This window comes from Stenella coeruleoalba (assembly GCF_951394435.1).
Source record: "Stenella coeruleoalba genome assembly, chromosome: 14".
In the NCBI taxonomy this organism is placed as follows: Eukaryota; Metazoa; Chordata; class Mammalia; order Artiodactyla; family Delphinidae; genus Stenella; species Stenella coeruleoalba.
Genome location: NC_137160.1, coordinates 16,501,621 through 16,523,658, shown reverse-complemented (window position 1 = coordinate 16,523,658; position 22,038 = coordinate 16,501,621). Strand labels below are relative to the sequence as shown.

General features: G+C 43.7%; 1 protein-coding gene across 7 annotated transcripts in view; it reads left to right on the top strand.

Annotated features, from left to right (window-relative positions):
• NEDD4L (NEDD4 like E3 ubiquitin protein ligase) overlaps nucleotides 1–22,038 on the top strand; it is a 338,296-nt gene that overhangs the window by 265,489 nt on the left and 50,769 nt on the right. For 4 of the 7 annotated variants that reach the window (XM_079943342.1, XM_079943340.1, XM_079943345.1 and 1 more), the window contains 8 exons: nucleotides 2,393–2,525; nucleotides 3,679–3,855; nucleotides 5,996–6,070; nucleotides 7,617–7,676; nucleotides 12,666–12,797; nucleotides 13,298–13,417; nucleotides 14,485–14,682; nucleotides 20,766–20,843. In XM_079943342.1, the coding sequence (XP_079799468.1) occupies nucleotides 2,393–2,525; nucleotides 3,679–3,855; nucleotides 5,996–6,070; nucleotides 7,617–7,676; nucleotides 12,666–12,797; nucleotides 13,298–13,417; nucleotides 14,485–14,682; nucleotides 20,766–20,843 (973 nt within the window). The remainder of the gene's footprint in view (nucleotides 1–2,392; nucleotides 2,526–3,678; nucleotides 3,856–5,995; nucleotides 6,071–7,616; nucleotides 7,677–12,665; nucleotides 12,798–13,297; nucleotides 13,418–14,484; nucleotides 14,683–20,765; nucleotides 20,844–22,038) is intronic. The other 3 variants (XM_079943343.1, XM_079943341.1, XM_079943344.1) reach the window with 2 other exon arrangements.

Here is a 22,038-nt window from a genome sequence, read left to right as displayed (position 1 = left end):
AAATTTTTTCCCTGCCTCTAATAAAATCATGTTTCTGTTTTAATTTGCCAGCTCAGACATATTTTTAAATGTTCAACTTCCTATTAGTGACCGTTTACACTTCCTGTCAGTTTCAGCAGCCCTCTCGTTCAATTGCTTATTTAAGGGCAAAAGGCCTCCCTTGTATGAACATTTTCATTTTATCACTAAAGAGCATAAAAAAGCCCAGGGTTGGAATTTCAGAATCAGAGATATCTTTCTTCTTTATGCTATTTAGTTGTTTCTGGTTCACACTGATTACTAATTATTCAAGCATGTTGGATAAGGAGAATTAGCATAATTGATTTTAAATGCCCCTTTTAAAAAAAATAAGTCCTTCCAGAAAAATGGAATTTTTATATACTTCTGATAGAAAATGCAGACATAGCAATATTAAAGCCTTATTCTTTTCAACCTCTCTGAAATCCCTGTAACAATTCAAGTGTGTGTTATAACCCGGAACACACATTCGGTATTGACTAAGTGACACCTGACATTTCAAGTGAAGATTTAAAATTTTGATGCAACTTTTCTATATACAATATTTTAAAGTAAGGCCAGTCATTATAAAGTGAAATTGAATGTCCTATAAAAATCACGGCAGCAGTATAAAATCACAAAGACAATATTATATTTTCTAACATATCCAAGAGAGTGTTTTTTTTTATCATCCTGTTTTGGTGGTTTCAGAAATTGTGTTAGTATACTTGTGTGTCCCTTGATTTTAATTAGTTTCTCTATGGCCTTATGCGATTTTTTTCTGAGGAGTCCTGCTTAACATACTATTTTTAGTCCAGTTATAGTTTAATACAACTATAAAGTACGCAAAATGTATATTTCTGTTAGGTTTTAAAAATTTGTATATTGGGCAGTAAAACTTCATTCAGATCTTAATAACAAGAGGTTTTCTTTTAATGTGGATTAAAGAAAGCTAACCTTCATACTGTCCCTTTACCAGTAAAGCTAAAAAATGTAAAGCTCTTTGGTGGCAATATTCAGACTCTCTTGGAAACTGGCATTAAAGAGTCACCTGTTCATTTGCAAACAGTGCTGCTTGTTGCAGACTGTTCGCTGTTACAGGGGCCCAGCATGTTCTTTGGGGGGTATATAGGAAAAGAGTATAAGTTAGCTTGAGAGTCATTAGAATGTTTTAAAACCTGTGTTTTAGGAAGAGTCTATAATGAGGGTCCTTGATTAATACTGGATTTCATTTAGTCTGAAATAATGTTTTCAAATATTTTGAAATATTAATTTGCAGCGTCTTTTTTTTTTTTTTTTTTGCGGCACGCGGGCCTCTCACTGTTGCGGCCCCTCCCGTTGCGGAGCACAGGCTCTGGACACGCAGGCTCAGCGGCCGTGGCTCACGGGCCCAGCCGCTCCGCGGCATGTGGGATCTTCCCGGACCGGGGCACGAACCCGCGTCCCCTGCATCGGCAGGCGGACCCTCAACCACTGCGCCACCAGGGAAGCCCTGCAGCGTCATTTTTTAACTGAATATGGCGTCTTATTGAAAGAGTCTGTAAGCGTTTTCTCTGAAAAACATTTTGACATTTAAACTTCTACTCTGAAAGCCTCCAAGTAGTATTTCTCCCAAAGGAGAATTGCCTGTAATTTAGTGCAAAAGTTTTCAAGATTGACTCAATGCTTTTCACATCCTGAATTAAGAGAGTTACATGACGCCCCACCCCGCCACCCCCCCCAAAAAAAGAGACTATAAAGTTGCAGCATTCCTCAAATCCAAGTTGATTTGGGAGGTTATTGCCTGATGTTTGTGGATTTTAAAAAGGAGTTTAATGGGGAGAAATGCAGTGTCGTGCATCTGAGAGTCTGTCAAAATGAGATCCTCAGAGGCCAAAAAAGTTCACGTTGGGTCAGGAGCATTTCCCTCCAGACCCCAGCTTTGAGTTTATACTATTTGTACTCTTGGTTAATTGTTGGTGACCAAAAGTTGTGGCCCTGTCATTGCTGGACTCCTAGAGAGGGGTCACCACGGACTGGCCATGAGTGTGAGCTTACCTGTCACCTCTCCTTAAAGAGGCCTCCCTTGTCACTGGGGCAGATGGATGGAGGACTTTGATGTCTCTTCTTTCTTAAACACTAAAGTACATGCTGCAGTATATGCCTGAAAGATACTCAAAAATATTGGGACAGATGCATTTAAAGACTGTATTTCAATGAAAGGGACCTAGGAGAATGCTTTAGCCAAGAGGTGGTGGCAGATTCTCCTGCTGAACGGCCAGCTGATGGTCAGTGTTGCGCGAGAGAGCACTGACACTGTATTAGGCGTCAGGCCCTTGGTGGGTGCTGGCTGGTGTTGAAGGGCCAGGTGTCAGTACCGGTTCTCCTGACTCGCACCCTCACCCCGCGCTCCCAGGGATGTGTCCTCCGAGTCCGACAGCAACATCCGGCAGATCAACCAGGAGGCAGCGCATCGGCGCTTCCGCTCACGCAGACACATCAGCGAGGATCTGGAGGTGGAGCCCGGCGAGGGCGGAGACGGCCCTGAGGTAGGACTTCCTGCGCTGCCGGCACACTCCTTGGAGCTCCTCCTTTCCGTGTTCTCCAGGTTGAGCCTATGTCGTAATTTCTTGTCTCAGTAAATCTGTGTAAAAAGGAAGGCTCATGGTCTCGTGGCTGATTGATGACCATCGAGATATTTATTAACTTAGAAAGTGCTTACAAAAGCCATCTTTGACGAGTACACATAGTTTACATTACTACAAAAGGGAATGACATTATTTTTAGCATGGAAATCTTAAGATGTTTTCACTTTATCCTTTATTTTTCCCCAGAGTCTAACCATCTCTTGTTAAATGGCAACATGGTTATCATCTTTGAGCAGTTGAAGTAGCCCTGTAACTTGTTTGGGTACCAAATACAAGTTTTTACTGAGTAGTTTTGACATAGTGAAAGAGGTTTGTTACCAAGAAAATAGAAATTTGGGTGAATAGAAATGTTCATAAGTTCACCCTTAAATGCTTATGGTGAATTACTGTGGAAGAATGTATATAAATTGAACAGCAAATTAGCAAGGCAGCAAACCGTAACTTCCATGCTGCCTTAACAACTCTGTTTACTTATTAGGAATCCATTCTTTTGAGACATTGCATTAGGAAGATCCTTCACAAAATGTTCCAGTGATCAAAATTAGAAAAGCAACATGAATGATGCTGGAATAAATTCACTGAGAGTTACTTCATACCAGGGCTTACTTACAGCTTATAGCATCTCTGCTGTGTTCATTGTGAATCCTCAACGGTTAGAGTAAAAGAAAATTCACGAAAATCATAAACAAATGCCTGAGAATATTTTTTTAACCCATGCAGGTAGTATCAAGTGCTAGAAGGAAAGCACTGCTCAGAGAGGCGCTATTACAAAGGGACTAAGAGCACAGCCCCGGGGACCAGGCTTCCTTGGCTCAAGTCCTGACCCCACCACTTCCTAGCTCTGTTACCTTGAGCCAGTTATTCCCTCTGCGTCAGTGTCCGCATCTGTTGATCAGGGTAGTAGTCTTTATTTCCTTATGGATCCTGAGAATATTGTGTGCCTCCTGAGTGCTCAGTAAATGTGAATTACAGTTATCATAAGGGTTATTAGTGGGGCGGGGAATGAGAGGGTCCCTCGTCCTAGCAGTTACCACAGCGTCTTGTTCCTTGGTAGCCTTGGGAGACCATTTCGGAAGAAGTGAGCATCAGTGGAGACTCCCTCAGCCTGGTGCTGCCTCCACCACCAGCCTCGCCTGTGTCTCGGACCAGCCCCCAGGAGCTGTCTGAGGAACTGAGCAGACGGCTTCAGATCACTCCGGACTCCAACGGGGAGCAGTTTGGTTCTTTGATTGTAAGTAATAGTGAAAATCTTTCTTGATGCATAAAAAACCTCAAATCTATGACTTGTGTTTTATCAGCTTTAACCTTGTAGAATTTCTTTTCCCAGCCAAAGGTTCATAAAGAGTACCTTTGTCACAAAGGTGGTGTTCGCACTGGGACCTGGGAGACATTGGGTCTCCAGGTTAATCCTCTTACGTCATACTCTGTGTGCTTTACCATTCTCGTTTCACAGATGAAGACGTGATTTTAAGTGACCCATCCAAGACAGGGTTAGAACAGGAGATAGATAGACATCTCCCAAGTCCCAGAGTACCAATCCTTGAGAAAGGTTGTGAAATTGTGACACTGTCACCGGGGTAGCATTTGAACTTGGGTTCTTAACCATCAGGGAAATTCATTGTAGACGCTTCAGGTGGGGCTAAACCCCAGTGAGAACAACAGAATCAGCCATGAAGACCTGTGTCTGACAACACAAAGCTTTGCAGAAAAAGCCCACAGAAAGTTCCTGCTCATGCATAAAACTGAGAAGCAATGCAGTCTCAGTGTCTCTTGAGAAATTGAACCTACAGATGTGCTGTAGTAAACGATGGTAGTCCCTCTGCTGCAAATGGCATCTTAGAAAAATAGTCATCATTACAGCCATATCAAATGTAAATGAAAAGGACTACATAAAATGTAAAAGCCAGGAAGTACTCACAGAATTGTTACTCCTTCAGTTATGTGTTTTTGCTTTAAAAGACACCATTGGCCCGTATCATGAGTTGCACTGATTACTCAGTTAATGAGCTTTTGTATAAAAATTCTATGAATGTCCTTCAGAAGGAGAAATATCACTGAGACGAAAATTTAGTACTGAAGAGGCAGGGGAAAAAAAGAGTTTGCATATATGGGATATTTGAACTGATAAAACTGTTGCTACGGAAACAACATAAGCAAGGAAGCCATATATTTTAAACATTATAAAAGCAAGTAAGTACTGCCAGAAGCATAGCAGTGGTACACCTTTAGTCTACCAAGTGAAAAGCCATCATTTTAGGCAGCACTGATATTAAGCCATCATCTCTTATTATTTGTATAGGGAGCTTCTGCATTAATCTAGGTTCATAAAATATCTTTAGGATCCAAGTGCAAGTGTCGGAATTATGTTAAGTTCATGTTGAGTCTGGTTCAACTATTAAATAACAGTGCCTAGGAAAGAGAGGAGTAGGGCAGTAGGGGGTTCTTCTCCAGTTTTGCTTGTCAAGGTCACTCTGTATTCATGGACAACAGCATGAACTTTGACTAAAGGATGAATCCTTCATGCTAACCGTTGTGAAAAGACTTGAAAAGCTTCCCATTTACTGCTGCAGAGTCTGTCTTTGACCTGACCCCATTCTCCTGATTGCAAAATATTAAAAGCGAGCAGATGCTACAGAGTTGTCCCATGTACCAACCTGTTGCTAATTAGACCCCTGCCTTGTGTGTGTGTGACCTGCTGCTGATCTGTGGTCCTTTTTTTTTTTTTTTAACAATATAGATTAATACAAACAAGTGAGAGGAACATATTATACATTACACTCTATAGATTCTTTTCTTTTAGTTTAGCCGTACCTATTTTCCTTCATTCCTGTTCTGTACAACTTCTGAACTCCATTCAGAAGCTGAAGCTATAAATACCTAACCCTTCAGAAGGAGCCGAAGATTATATTTGAGTTCCCCTGGAAATAGAATCCAACTGATGCTTTGTCATTGGTCACAGTAGTCAATAAATGTTTAATAACTGCATGTCAGTATCTCTTCCTCTATTCGTGTTCCACTAGAATTTACCCAGAGGTTGCATCTCAAAGCAGAATTCAGGACTTCTAGCTTCTCTTTTCCATTATTAGAGCAGCACTCAAATGTCATCTGTGGAGCCCCCTTTCCTGTTTTGGCCTCTTATGTTTAATGTTATTTCTATCCCATCTGCTTAAGACACTTGAAAGTGACAGTGGAAGATACTTGACTCCTTAAAAGATTACTCTCATTACCCCGAAAAGATGGTGTTTCATTTAATTATACCTTCTAATATTAAAGAGCAGTGACTAGGCTTGAGTGATATATTTTTTAATCCAGTGCAACTCGTTTCTCAGAATATGTGTCCCTGATGCTCCGCGTCCTTTCCTCCCCTTCAGCAGAGAGAGCCTTCCTCGAGGTTGAGGTCCTGCAGTGTCACCGACGCAGTCGCAGAGCAGGCTCATCTGCCTCCGGTAACCCATGCTCATTTCCAGCCGTGAATTGGCTCTTTGGGCTTTTATTTAAAATCATCTGGGCTACTGAGGAAGAGTTTTTCCTGTGCCAATCCATTTACCGTCTACGTAAGACATTAAAATGTCCTAGCAAATTGCCCAAGGAGAGTGAATTTCCAATACGAAGAGTTGTCCTTGTCACCAAAGTCTCTGAAACGCTAAAAACTCCATTGTTTTGCTTTTCTATTCCAAATTAATACCAATTCTGATGTGCTTACTTGACCTAAACATTAACAATTCCCTGTTTAAAAAACTTCATTTGGTCCCTGAAGCTGTGTTTGAGTGACCTGTATCTCAAGAACATAGGAAGAACTCTTCTGGGTGGGCAGCAAGAAGTCCTTTCCATTACTAATGCTCTTAACCCACAAAGCCTCTGTCCCTTCTCTTTAAAGCCATCTCTGCTGACTCAAGAGTTGGCTATAATTTGTTCCCACTTTCCCACAGTTTTCATAACTAGCAGGAAATATAGAAGTGTAAAGGATATTTAATAATATAGGACATAAATAAAAATGAATATTCTGATTGGAAAGCAGGCCAGAACTGCTTTGGGAGATGTTTAATAAACATGTTAAAAGTAAATTTTATGTAAATTTGTATTACGACAAATCCTTGATCATTGGTAGCGCTTGTTTATTGCATATGAAATTGTTTGCATTGAAATGATCACTGTTTATTGCATATAAAGTTGAAGAAGGGCAAGAAAGATTGCACTTAACAGTTTCTGCAATCATAGTGTCTTCCCTATTGTGTACATTTTTGCTCAACTTCAAAGGACCTTTTTTGCCTAGGCTTTAAGTCTTTTATGTTTACAGAATGAATAGTACATTAGTCAACTGAGTAATCAACCTAATAGATGCAGTTGTGACATTCATGGAAAGGGCTGGTAGGTCAGAAGCTTGACAAGAGCATCCTTTCTGGGATCCTTTCAGGCCTCCCCCAAAACAGAACAGTCAGCTGTGATGGACTAGTGGGATACTCTTCAGATGATGCTGTGATTTTCCTTGATGAATTAATGGTGCTTTCTCTCCTTTTCCAAAATCAGTGTCAGTTTTATTGGCCAAAAGAGCTCACTTCCCTGAAAACTGATGATTCTTCCCTCTTTCCTTGTGCTCTGTGAAGCTGTGAACTCACTGATCACCAGTGGCCTCTTACTTGAATCTCTGAGTTTGACAGATTTAATAATCTGCTAATTATTTAACAGTGGGGGCACGATAGTGGTGCTTTCCATTTTTTTTCCATGAGACATCTCACATTGTTGAGGTTGTCAATCCATCGCTTACCCAGGTCAGGGCTGCAACCTGAGCCTTCTCTGGCTGGGAGGGTCATCGTGTTCCTCTTTTCCTTCTGGTCATCAGTGGTTGCTCAACTTTATTTGGACCGGGTGGATTGCACAGATTTTGATTCATGTCACCTGCCTTACTGGCTGCACCAGCACTGATTCCTGATTCAATAAGCAATGGGTGGTCTCCCGAAATGCATTTCACTGATGTAAATTATCATTTAACAGCCCAGTGCCCCAGCTGGGAGAGCACGTTCATCAACTGTCACGGGTGGTGAGGCGCCAACGGTAATGATACCCTCGTTCAGACATGAATGGCAAAACTGGGGGTTGGTTTTAATATTTTGGGTCATGGTGAATATACACTTTTTTCTTCTTTTTTTGATAAGAGCAGCTTCTTATGTGCCACAGAGCTGCATGCTTCTTATTTTAAACCTCTCACTTTCACATTGTTTGAAGGTACTGGGTAAAACGAATTGATTTTCAGTCCCGTATAGTTTTATGAGGAATACTGTCAAGCTTTGTTTAAAGTGCATTTTAATCTGATCATTTAGAGTCTGTTTCTGCCTTTTAGTGTTTGTACTCCTGATAAGCTTTTCCCGTGTGTTTAGAAGACTTGGGTAAAATATTTTGGTTGCAGGAGAATCAAGGAAGCCACAGGAATTGCATGCAATTATACATGTGAATTTTCAGTTATACATTTCCCGTACCACGTTTCAAAGGCTGGGTTAGATTTTTTGTATCACAAGCGTGAACCAGTGACCTTTCTCTGCTACCAGGGGCCCCTACTCACAGGTTCACAGGTATGAACAAGTGTTCATATAATTTAGGAGGAGAGAGGAAAGAGTATAATTAAGAAATTGAAAAGATCTAGAAAAATGGTGTTTTTAAGCCAAGTATCTGTTATTCTTATTACTCATTATTTTAAGTAATTTCTACTGTTCGTGTTTGTGGGTAACTTGGACGACTGTGTACTAAGTTGCCTGTTTTCTCCTTGATCCCTAAAGACAGGCTAGTTGATAGTTTATGCTTGGAGCTGCTATAGCTATTTGAAGAATTTTCCTTACTGTTTTACCTTTGTATGTTTGTTGTAACTGCTTATTACTCGAGAACACCTTTAAATACATATACGATTGCTAATTCCTGTAGGATGTTGATTTAAAGGAACAATTTGGTTACATTGTTAGGATTTACCGCTCAGCATTGTACACTGGAAAATCGAAGTGGCAGTCCGCAAAAATCAACCCAGTTTAAAGTATTGAGCTGCAGTGAAGGGCATGTGTTGGGTGGGCCAGGCTCAGCCTCCAGTAGAATTCAAGAAAGTTCAGATAAGCTCGTATATTTCCTATTGTGCGCTAGTAATTTCCATGGGAGTAGAGCTGCGAGGCGGAAAGATCACTTCATGAAATGATTTTAATAGAGTGCAGGGCTGCTGAGCATCTACTATCATTTTTGCATTTTGTTGGCCTTGGAACCTGACGTGAGTGTTGGAGTGAGAGCTGATGATATTAAATGACAGGGTAAACTGAATTATGATCGTCCTGGGATCCATGGTCAGAATCACCTGGCAGGACGAAGTGATCCATGTGAATGAGCTCCCTGTGGCCCTGCCACTGTGCTTTTCTTCTTGCCTGTGCTCTCTCCCTCCCCCAGCAATGAATTAAAAATAGGAATTTGGTTTTGTTTTCTATTTTCAATGACTGGGTAGTAATATTTCCTAAATGTTTTATCTACTCTCATGCTTTCTGTGTACCTGGTCATCTTTCGCCTGGAATAAGCAAACCTTATGGCTGCATTAGAAATTATCACGTCTATTTCTTTTGCACCCTCACCATCCCTCGTGACGAATAGCCTTTACTTTTGCTTTTCCAATTCCATCTCCTTCCCTGTCAGCCGCAACACTGAAGTGGGCTGTGTCATCCTGGAGCTACCCTGGGACTCCCCATCCCACTCCTTCCTCTGTGCTCTCGTAAACATACACGTGGATGCATGCGTGCGCACATGCGCACGCGCACACACACACACACACACACACACAAGTGGGATCTCATATACGTATTAGTTATCAACTTGATGTTATTCACTTGTGGTCATTTTTATTTTTTCGGGACATACTAATTATTACATAGTAGTCAGTGATGCGAGTGCACCGCAGTTTATATAATTTTCCCACATGGATGAACATTCAGCCTCCACCCCCTGGGCACTGCTCGCCATGTGGCTTTATTAACCATCCTGGTGTTGCTCTCTTTCCATGGTAGTGCTTTTATTTCTACGGTATAATGAACAAGCCCTGATTCTTATCTGCGGAGGCGCAACCCTTTGACGTATGACAAATAAATACGCACTGGTGCCACTTTCCAGCTGGCTAAGCATGAGCCCTCTCTGTGAGAGAAAATGAGAGGCATAGCACAGTTTGGGGGTTTTGCTATATATACCCTAATAATACGCTGAGGTAAGAGTGTGGCAGGGTTTGAGTGAATCTTGGAGAATCTGTGATAGCGCCAAACATTTATCATCTTTAAAGGCATTTTGAAACTGTTACAGCTCCAATGTAATTGAGTTCTTCATTCTAATGAAATAAATGGAGCTACCATGAAGCTGCAGTTAAATGGCTCCTTGGCTTTGTGAAACACGGCGGTAGAATTCAGATGAAAAGCTGTGAAGTGTTAAATTAAGCTGACTGGCCATTTTCTAACTTGTCTCCTGATTAATTCACATGTTCTCGAGGTGGTAAGGAACGCACGTGTGCAGAAGCGCGTGCACTCAACGCACACCGCAGGAGAAGGCTGACGTTGGCTCCAGGGCTGCGCCCCTGCCATGGTCTGTGCCCCTGCCGTGGTCTGTTCGTAGAAGCTGAGCCCCACCCCCTCCCCAGCTGTGGGAGGTGGTGTTTTGAGTCACAGATGGAATCATCAGCACAGGCTGTTCTTCATGGACACTTGGAAAGAACCCTATAAAGAACCATTTTAATAACACCATCTTGCGTAAATGGAACTAGATCGTAGGTTGCCAATTCAATTCTCAATAGAAGGTAGAAGGAACATTTTAATCAAATTCAGTGTTCTCTACAACACTCCTAGTTTTCCATAAACTGATTAGCCCTATTAACTGTGGATCTATGAAAGTAACCTGGTTGCTGGAATACTCTGCTGGAACTCAGTCCTGAGATTATCCATGACACATCCCAGTTATTTTAGTTTATTAGCTTCCTTGTAAATATCCTTTCCAGGGATACTGTAGCTGTAAAACTATCCTTAAAGTTTCCAAAATGGAGTTTTCTAAGGGCACATCTAACTGCCTCTCTGCAGAAAATAATTCAACGGGGAGGCCGAGAAGCAGCATTTAGTATTTAGTATTCCATTCAGCCAAAACATTTTTGGTCCTCATATAAACAAACAGTATGTCAAGGCTTGATAGCATGTACTTGGCCCAAAATACTAATCAACCACTAACTTAGGTTACAGAGTCCACTGGGTCAGCAGAATCCATTGCTGTAGTGCCCAGATAAAAAGTAGCCTGGAAATAGCTCCTTTGTGTTGGTGTCACAGCGAGAGGAGGAGGGTGGAAACAGCTTTCAGCTGTAGACAGATTCATCTGTCTTTAATACTCATGGAAGGATCAGGTCTGCATGTTGATGTTTCTTCCACTCTTGTTGTATCCCCACAGCTAGATCCAGGACTCTACGTACTCAGAGTCTTGGAATTGCCATTCTGGGGCCTTGGGGACTTTATCTGGAATAATGCCAAGGAAATAGTTGCTGCAGTTTTAGCAGAAAGTTGTCTTTCAGATAAGTACACTTGCCCTGCTGGGTAAATGTGTTTTAGAAATAACCATTAAGGCAGCTGCTTCCTGGTCTGTTTTTCTCTGGAATGTGCTATTTGAGCTCATGAAGTAAGATATTAAGCCTCGTTGCCTGCAGTCCCCAAATGACATGGCTGCGTCCCTGATCTTGCTTTTCAGTTCAAGGTCTTGCAGTGGACTGGGGGGCCCTCTTTGCCAAGGTACCTTGTTGGCAGAGAACACGAAAGATAGGATGAGTACAAGGAGAGATTGGGCTAAGAGGTTGACATCTTCAGCCTAACAAGAAAACTGCATCTGGTAAAATGTCTGGACTTTCAGAAGATCCTAATTAGGGAAGACGGTGCCCTAAAAGAAGTGGTTTCCTTTTGTAACCTCACGTAAGAGATTATTCCTGATGCTTGGCCTCTTGTTTCTTTTACGCTCTCCCAAGAGCCTTGGTAGTCATGGTTGGCTTCTTGTTCCTACCCCCTTCCTTAGAGTAGCAGCCCTTTCCCAGCTACAGAGCTCATGCGCAGCACCCCCTTGAGGCACCCCTTGAGGCACTGGCCTCAAGCAAACATCCCCTTGCCTCCGTGAGTCTTTGAGACACCCTGCTTTCCAGCAGCTCTCCACCCCGCCTGCATTTCTCAAACTGCTTCTTACAAGCAAAAGTGTCGCAGGAAGCCTTTTGCAATCTACTTTGAACTATCCAACCATAGTCACTCTGTACTGCACATGTCTCTAAGCCCAGAAGCTACGTGTGCTCCATTCACCCTTTAAGGAGACAAACTCCATACGGGAGAACGGGGCGGGGGCGGGGGGGGGGGGGGATACAGCCTCAGTTATCACGCTTCTTTGGAATTCTGACCTCAGATCGCCAGGTGGCGTCCCGGGCTGGAATAGTTGAGATACTCTGGTCAGTCACTAGCGTGAAAGCAGGCCTCGTAGAGAGCAGACTCTGTGTGTGTGTGTGTGTGTGTGTGTGTGTCCCCCGCCCCGTGCCGAAAGCTACGTAGTGTAAGGGCCCTAAGCTGGTGAAGAATTTAGGAATAGACTAGGAGAGCATCCCTGTGACAGCTAGATTGAGGAAACAATATTCAGGGCATCCCTCTCAGAGTCGGTAACGTTTAATAATTTGAAATACCTTTTAGGCTCTACGTGGTTTGACAGTAAAATGCAGCAACTAAAACGAATTGTCATATTATTCTCTTTCCTTATGATCACGTTGGCAGCAACCCTTTATGTTGAAGGCTGCATGGCCTGGAACTGAGTTTTGTAAGATTTTTGACCCTGTGGCTTGTGTGGGAGTTCATTTCACAGTAGGTTTAACGCTATTGGAAACCTATTGCTGTTTTCCAGGCACTCGTGTTTTCGGTACCATTAGAATTAACTCACTTTGTCTAGCACAAATAATTCTGGGTACGTATTACTTTATTAAGTTGATCGGAAAACAAATGCAAGATATTAAATAATAACAATTTCTTACACAAACAGCCATCAGTGGCCTATGTACATACCACGCCGGGCCTACCTTCAGGCTGGGAAGAGAGAAAAGATGCTAAGGGACGCACATACTATGTCAATCATAACAATCGAACCACAACTTGGACTCGACCTATCATGCAGGTATGCAGATCGCCACACAGCTTATAGTCACAGGCAGTAGAAGCCAAAACGGACGCGAATCCCACGTTCCCGATGTTTATGTGTTGTTCTGAAGAACCCATGTTTAAGAAAATTTTTCTCGCAAATGCATTCCTTTTAAACATAGTATTTGCCCTAACGAAGAATTTGGTCCCTGACTCAGTCTCTCCCTAGATGGTCCATTTTAAAAATGTGACGTGAAAGTTATTTTCACAGTAAGAGCCTGCTTATTACAATGGCTAGCATGCCTCCGAACCCCCTTTTTTTCTGAGGCTGGATTTTATGCCGGCCGGTGATTCATTTTTTTATTTCCTTGGAGTGTTTCCCCATCCTTCCCCCCATTATTATGCGTAGTCATTTCCTCCGTGCTTTAAACAGGCCAGACCTCTCCTAATCGCTGGCTGTGTTGTTGGGTCCGCCCTCCAGTCACGCGCGCAGGGAGAGCCTCACACGAAGCTAACTTGTGTTTGCCTCCAACGTAGCTTGCAGAAGACGGTGCATCCGGATCCGCCGCAAACAGTAACAACCATCTAGTCGAGCCTCAGATCCGCCGGCCTCGTAGCCTCAGTTCGCCAACAGTAACCTTATCTGCCCCACTGGAGGTGAGAAGGCTGCGTCATCTAACTGGGGTCACGTCTATCCTGTGACTTCTCCTCATTCTCTCTTCTCTCTGAACTGGGACTTGGGTTTTGCAGCCACCTTCCGCTCTGATCATCAGTCTCTGTGTCCGTGGTGAGGGGTGTCCCTGTGCAGCCTCACTCCGTGCTTCCCATCCCTGGACTCACCTGATTCTCATTCTCATTGGGCTGAGGCCACGGTGGCTTGTACTGGACATGGGCTCCTCTCTTCAGAACTTTCTCCATTCGTGTTGTGTTTCACTCCTTACTGCCTGTTACCTCATGAGACTCGCATAATAACTCGTATTGGTTCAAATACCAATGCTTATGTTGAGTTTTTAAACATAGCTGTTGCTTTGATCTGTTTTTCCTTTCGACCGTGAGGTCTTCCATTGTATCAGCCTCCGTGTTTCTGATGCCTGTTTGCGTCTGAGTCACTGCCGGGCACCTGCTTTGCGCCCTCCTGTTTGTGTGGTTTTAGGGACATCCCTTAACATCACAAATACCAGAGACGAAACCTTTGAAGTTCTAAACGTGACTGCATCTTAGAGATGGCTGCGGGCTTCTCCTTGCCCGGGTTGAAGATGTTGATAAGTGGGAATGGGCGATATCTCCTCCAAACTGTGATGTAAATGTCCTGGGTAACAACTATGCAATTCCAGGTGGCTGTCTCGGTTGATAGAGGTTTTTCTTTTCTGCTCTAAAAATTGCCAGTCCATCTTCGTTAGACTGTGAGCTCCTTGAGAGCAGGGGCCTGTTCTTCTCCACCTTCTGTAAAATCCCCATCCGTAATGCTCACTACAGAACAGTATTTGGGGTACATACCAAGTAGCTGTCAAAGGATGGTGGCTATACGTACTTCATATTGTTGTGTGTTTAACCAGTAGAAAAACCTTACAGTTAGATTAATTTTAAAAGTAAACCAAGCAGGTTTTTTAGGAGCTTCCCCGTTGTCCCTCTTCAAAGAGGAGTGTTCCGTGACCCCCAGGTACATGTTGACCCCTCTGGACTAGCACCTGGTAAGACTTCTAATGCTCATTATTATTCCTTAGGGTGCCAAGGATTCACCCATACGTCGGGCTGTGAAAGATACCCTTTCCAATCCACAGTCCCCACAGCCATCACCTTACAACTCCCCCAAACCACAACACAAAGTCACACAGAGCTTCCTGCCGCCCGGCTGGGAAATGAGGATAGCGCCCAACGGCCGGCCCTTCTTCATTGACCATAACACAAAGACTACAACATGGGTAAGGTCGCTACTTTTATTTGGCTCCATTTTCATCCTGAGGTCTGGCATTCATTCCTTTATTTCCTTACCCAGTATCCATGGTTCTTGCAGAGAAATTTCCTGGCAGTGAAGCATGTCCCCAGAGGGTCTTCTCAGCTTGGTCTAGACTCCGCACATGGGGGCTGGCGGGGAGCAGGTGACTTACGGGCACAGGCTAATGGCCACCTTTGGTACTGGTGCCTTTTCTTCAGAGCACTCCAGGAAAGCTCCAGTTGTGACAGTTTACCACGTATGGAATAAAAAAGGTAGTGCTACATATAGCTAGGATTTTGATGTTACTGCTTCCCATCTCAGGATGCTGTAACCTTATTAGGAATTCTAATCTTTTTAGAAATGATGTTTCTTTGTCACTTTCTTTTTGCATCTGTGTTGACATTACCCATCTTTATTTTTATTTGATGTGTCATTTTAGTTTTTACTGTTCACATCAGATACGTATTTTATACTCTGTGCTACATTACTTTCTTTTAATTGTGGATCAGGAGGTATACTAAAGACTTGGTAGATTTGATAGCTCTTTTTTGTGAACATCTTATCACAGTTGGTTATTTCTTATCACAGGGCTCTTCCATGTGCCCCTGAATCATGCATGAGAGAGAATCCGTGCATTGTGTTAACCTGAGAAAAATGAGATTAACGAAAAGCACATATGTGTATCTTTATGTTCCTCTGTTCACTCTTCATTTCTTCAGGGGAGTCAGTGGTGGCTCATTTAATGTAGCATAGAGTTCTTTTAAAAGTCATGGTATCTTTCTACTGAGTGGTCTCTAGACCAATGATTAGCCTGAAATGTGTCCTCATGTTTCTATTTCTGATGCTACCGAAGGTTTGTTTTCCTTCCTCTCCCTTATATCCCCATCTGATTGTCTGGGTACCGAGCGTAACTCAAGTCTTTCTGTCCTCTGGGCTGCTTGCTCAGAACTGATGGTATGTGAAAGCTGGTTGAGTTTCGGTGATTGTCACTGGCCCTAGCTCTGTGGTCTTGGACCAAGAGTAAACACATGCTTTAAATTCCCATTTCTAGTGTAGACACCAAGTCTACCCAGTTGAAAGAATAGCAGTATCGTGTTAAGGAAGAGACCTGGACCCAAACGGTCTGGACTGTCACTTACACTTTGCCCGTGGTGTGATGGTAATTCAGTCCCTTGAGAATTGGATTCGATGGCCCAGCAGACCCTCTCAGACCTCATGGATCGTGGTACAGTGTGTCTTCACGAGGACAATCTTAGCATTTGGGGCAGGACTGTGCCTGTTATTTGCAAGACGTTTAACATCCTTGGCTTCTGCCACTGCATCCTAATAGCCACTGTCGCCGCCCCCCCAATCCCTATCCTAGTGGCAACCCAAAAGCTCCCACGCATTTCCCAACACCCCGTAGTGAGAGCCGCTCCAATTTTGAAGTAAAGGAATAACCTGCCGAGAGAATTTATCATCCAGATCTGGTAACATTCATTTGGTAAACGCGTCACTACTGCTAAGGCCTATATGATAACATGTAGCTTTGAAGATAAGATTACAGGTCTCTGGCAAGATGAGAGTAAAAGATAGGTCGCTCCTTGGGAAATAGAGTGAGAGAGATTGGTGTGAAAACCTTTTTTCCCTCGTGGACAGAGAACCTGTAGCAGTCCTGCTGGTGTACCCATTTCTACTTACTACAGCGCTGCTGGGATTTCTGTTCCTCAGCCAGGAATGGGAGCTCCAGAAATAGGGGTAAATATTGTAAAAGGAGCTGGATTCGTGTGTGCGGCCCCTGTGGCTTGCCAACATAAGCTATGATTTTAGTCATTTGAACTAGCTTAGTAATCAAATCCCCTAACCTTTTCACAGCCTTTCACACCACAACTGCAGTGTAATTGCAGCTGGGCAGATTTTATTTAAAATAGCACCAGCTTTATTTATTGCCTGCATTGGTGCTGAGTGAAACCCAGTTTCAATTTTTAATTGCCCCTTTCCACCAGATACTTGTGATTCACTGATTTAAATTTTTAATTGGTTAAAACAACATTTTGTTGCTGCCGCTGTCGTTGAAAATCCTTAAGGTAACAACTGGGAATTCCACAAACCGCCACGCTTCTCCTCTAAACTCGGATGTGCTGACACAGCCGCGTTATCCCTGCTAAACAAAGGCCCATACAAAATTCTCGCTGTGGAACGCAGGCTCTAAATTGCTTGTTTATTTTGACAAAAGGTGGAAGGATGGAGAGAACTGTAAAGATAATGTTCGGCTTAAAACCTGTGTTGACTTCGTTTGGGGTTTGCTTTGTTTTTTAAAGAGAGAACAAATAAGAGAGAACAGCTGTTCTTCGATTTGAGCATTATCATAGGAAAAGGAAAAAAAAACAAATTGGTCAGACAGGTTGAGAATAATGAAAATTGTACTTCTTCCCCCAGCACCCTGTGTCCTCTTGATTCCTGCACTAACCAGAAGCAGGAAAATGTTCAGGCCAGCATTTCCCTCGTATACATTGATAGAGGAAAATTCCCTTTGAAGTCTATTTATAAAACACGGCCTCTCGCACACACAAATAATGGAGGCCGCGTGCCAGTCGTCTATCAGGAATAAAGTCTGACACAGCAGATGAGCATCACTTTGTCCCCACCTGGATCAGGCGGGCTGTGGATGCACGGCAGAGACCAGGGAGCTGGGGAGAGATTACAGGAGGGCTTCAACTCATGCATTCATTCCTTCTGCTGAGGAAGCAGCTCAAAGCATGTGTGTAAGAGTATATTTATGTCTTTTATAGGACAAAGCCTTGGCTTTGTAGCAACAAAGATTATACCTCAATTAAGTTTCAGGTTTGTTTTCTACCCAGGTCCAAACTAATAAAACTCACTGTAGTCTAGCCCTGGTGGTGGTTCCCTTCCAGGATCGAAAAAGCACAGTTGTCTTTTCAGCTAGCTAGCATGCCCATATTTTATATATTTTTAAATGATTCCACGAAGAAACTTTTTTTTGGGGGGGGTGGGGGCTGAGCGGCATGTGGTATCTTAGTTCCCCTACCAGGGATCGAACCCGCGCCCCCGGCACTAGAAGCACAGAGTCTTAACCACAGGACCATCAGGGAAGTCCCCAAAGCCTTTTTTTCTTTTTTTTTTTTTTGTTGCGGTTCGCAGGCCTCTCACTGTTGTGGCCTCTCCCGTTGCGGAGCAACAGGCTCCGGAGGTGCAGGCTCAGCGGCCATGGCTCACGGGCCCAGCCGCTCCGCGGCATGTGGGATCTTCCCGGACCGGGGCACAAACCCACGTCCCCTGCATCGGCAGGCGGACCCTCAACCACTGCGCCACCAGGGAAGCCCGAAAGCCTCTTTTTTTTTTTTTTTTTTTAATTAAATAAGATGTTGATCTTTGCCTTCTGTTTAAAAACGCTTTCAGCTGTAACTGTGGGAAGCAGCTGTGAAATACTGGTATAATTGCGAAGAAGTGCTCCTACTATGCTGAGGAAAGGGAGGAACAGCCAAGTGTGTTGTGTATTTCACTCATTCACATGTGTATCGTTTGAGACCTCATTAGGATTCCAGCTGACTGTCATTCCTAAAGCTGTCCCAAGTCCTGTGGGGCCTTGGCTGCCCTTCTCCGCTCGTCTAGCTGCCCCTCTGTCACTCAGGGGATTCCGGGGGAGGCTGGGTTCCGTGCTGCCCCCCAGCTCAGCCCGCAGAGCCTGATGGATGGCAGCTGCTGCCATTATTGTGATTTTTGTTGGTATAATAAAATCACGTGACCCCCAGGGGCCTCCAGCCCTCACATTCTGTGAATTCCGGGTTTCCGTGCAAGGCCACGTTAGCAGGCCTGTGAAACTGAATTTACTTTATGCCTCATGCTCCTTCTCCTACGCCCCTGTCACTTTTCTTTAATTTCAGCTTTTTTTTTTTTCTTTCAATCACCAGCTCTTTACCAAAAGGGCCGATTGTCTTTCACAGTAGCCTGTGTGTGTGATTCCAAGGCATGGCCGGCCTCGCACGCAGCATGCAGAAGCCCCTGTCCTCACCCGTGGAATAGCAGCCTCAGCCTTTCTCTCATCCCAGCGTGAGCAGTGGCTGTGGTCTGCCCAAGCTTCCCCTGCAGTGGCGGCATTACCTGGGCCAGCCCAGAGATGGCCTTAGGTAGCTTTAGTGGGGTTCGGGGCTCTAAGGTTTTCCTTGGTCCATGGCCAAGCGGTCACAGACGTTTACCAGGTTATCAGCTTTTTAGACCTTCTAAATCCTAAATCTACCTAGCATATCTGTTTACACTGTAGGTGTTCCAGTATACTACAGAATACTGGACTATTTTATGCCTCTAATGAGCAAAGGTTGATCTGTATGCGTATGATTCTTGTCGTTCTTGCCAGCTCCAGAAATCTGTCACTTTGTTACTACCCCTTGATACTAATGGTTTAGACTGTAAACTTGGGGAAAATAATTTTAAAGCTTTATCGAGGTATAATGCACATGCCATACAGTTCGCCCATTTCAAATAATACAACTGAATGATTTTTAGACCATCACACATGTGTGCGACCATCACCATAATCAGTTCCAGGCCGTTTGCATCACCCCCAAAGGAAACCCCATAGCCGTTAGCTGTCACTCTCTGTAATCTAGGAGATGTTTAATACAGTCTTGGTATATAATCATATGTAATTTCATATCCAAACAAAAGTGAGTTTTTTTATTTTCCCAGTTTTATACCAACTATTTCATTTTCTTGCTGACTTGGGAAAATGCTGAGGCAGAAAACCTTTTAGTAGTTTGACAGCAACAAAGGCTTTAACATTAATGAAATAAAGGGTTTTTTTTTTAAGGTTTTTGGGAGTTTTTTGTTTTGTTTTTTATTATCTTAGGCTTCTTTGGTTAATAATGTGTTATTCTGAGTTTTATCATTTTGTTTTCTAATCTTTTGAGTTTCAAATAGGGCTTCTCTGAGTTACACTGCATTTTAATTGGGTCTGTGTAAGTGAAAGACAGCTGCCAGGCTCTAAACCAGAACCTCTGGGCAAGTTCTCGTTCTCTGTGAGACTCCGTTTCCTCATCTAAAGGAGCAGAGATTACGTATCCAACCCCCATAACAGGGTGGTTGCAAGATCACACACCTGACTGTTCTTTGTAAGTTATAAAGCAGGACCCAAGATGTCAGAGTGTGTACTTTTCTGTCATTGGTTCTGTGTGGTATCTTATGAAGCATATCCCTTAAGAAAAAGATTTTGTAAACTTTCTGTTTTGTTTTGTTTTGTTTGCGGTACGCGGGCCTCTCCCTGTTGTGGCCTCTCCCGCTGCGGAGCACAGGCTCCGGACGCGCAGGCTCAGCGGCCATGGCTCACGGGCCCAGCCGCTCCACGGCATGTGGGATCTTCCCGGACCGGGGCACGAACCCGCGTCCCCTGCATCGGCAGGCGGACTCTCAACCACTGCGCCACCAGGGAAGCCCTAAACTTTTAAGATCTAATTTGTGGAACTTGATCAAGAATCCCAGTAAAGTTCTCTCATCGGGATGCCACTCTGTGATGTTGCCGACTAACTCTGGGGCAGGACGTGCCTGGACAGTCAAACCAGATTCAGATTTTCGGCTTTGGCTCAAGAGAGGGTGGAAGGGAGCAATAGCAGATGCAAGTGCTGATGGAATGGGTGTTTCTAACAGGCTAGCTGCCCTCAGCCCGAGCTCAGGGTCCACAGGGAGCTGTCCGACCGTGTCCTCACTCCCTCTCTGTGGAGTACATCCTCCTTATCTTCACTGGCATCCTCTACTCTGGTCTCCATGATAACGTCACTGCTGGAACCCTCTTCCTCTTCACCTGCTCAGGGTCTTGGGGAAATGGTTAACCTTTTACTTAAACATTCTTACTCTCCTCCTTTCATCAAGTTCAAGGAGGAAGAGTAGAATCTTTTTGGAGAGATGGTCAGCCAGGCCTCCTCTATGGAGGTGGGGTCCTCCACACCCCACTGCAGCAGCCCCCCCCCCAACACACAGGCAACCTGCTTGCTGTGGAACACACACCTCCAGAAGGGGAGGACCAGTACCGCTCACAGAGATCACTTCTAACATCTGCCTCTTACATTTTTCTTGCAGGAAGACCCACGCCTGAAATTTCCAGTGCATATGCGGTCAAAGGCATCTTTAAACCCCAATGACCTTGGCCCTCTTCCTGTGAGTACACTGGAGACACACGGACCAGTCTGAAAATGTTTACTCATTCATGGGCCCAGTGTTGATAGGGAAGCCCTGTGACCTTTTCCTTCTCCAGGCGTTTTGAGTCCCCTTGGTCTGTCATTTCTTAATAGAATCGGGTGTATGACTGAACTGATAGCTACAGTTCACACCACACCTAGCTCTTCTGAAAGAGGTTTCTGAATGGCTGACTGCTAGTGAAAGGTAGACCTTGCAACTAGGATGATGGGCGAGGCATTCTCTACAGGTGACAGTTGAAGCAGCACACACTTATTTTGTAACTTAGCAACCAGCTAATTTCCATCCATATTGCTTGCTGATTTAGTCATAGGAACAAAAAATTCTTTAAAAAGTGGAAGAAAAGGGCGTACGTAATCACAGAAGGTTTCTATAAGTCAGTTATCCAGCAGATGTTTTAAATTTTTCTCCCTTGTCAGTGACTGTTTATAAATCTAATTTTTTATTAGTTTGTTCTCTTTTGGGGCCTGAGTGAGAGTCAAGCTATTTACTCCAAGTTAGATTTTGAATGGAACCTTCACACATGCTTTCGTATTGACCCACCCCCAGTTTTTTAAAAACCCTTACAGGCTAGAAAGGTGGGATGGAAATGGAAGGGTGCTGGGAAGTTTTGGGGTGTTTGTTTTCCAAGAACCTTTCTGTTGCCTGGTGTATGGTATATTACAGCAAAATTTGAAGCTAGAAAGATTAGGGTGCGGTCTTTATTCATCAGGTTATACAAATACCCCACACCCTCCAAATATTTGGTTCTGGGGTTTAGATGGAAGGAGACTGGGGAGAGACCGGAGAGAGAGTTTAGTAAGTGAAAGACTGCAGGTTGTCTAGATCTGTTGGATTCTTGACTTTCAGGTAACAAGTAGGCACAGTTCAGATCATGAAAGCATACCAGCCTGATCTTGGAAAAAGTATCCAGGTCCGGTTCCTGAGTAGTGAGAGTTCACAGCAGAGCATTTCCGTATTCGATTGTTCAACCACCTGATGACATGAGTAAAGCGTCAGTCTCTCACATTTTATATCACCCTCCATCCTCCCTTTAGTACTCAGTAAAGACTCATTTAATTAAATGAGCTATTCAGCCCCAGGCTCAACTGTTTCACAGTGTGCTGGGGTTTCCCTTTGAAGCTTTTGAAATAATAACCCCTGTTTTTCTTGTTCA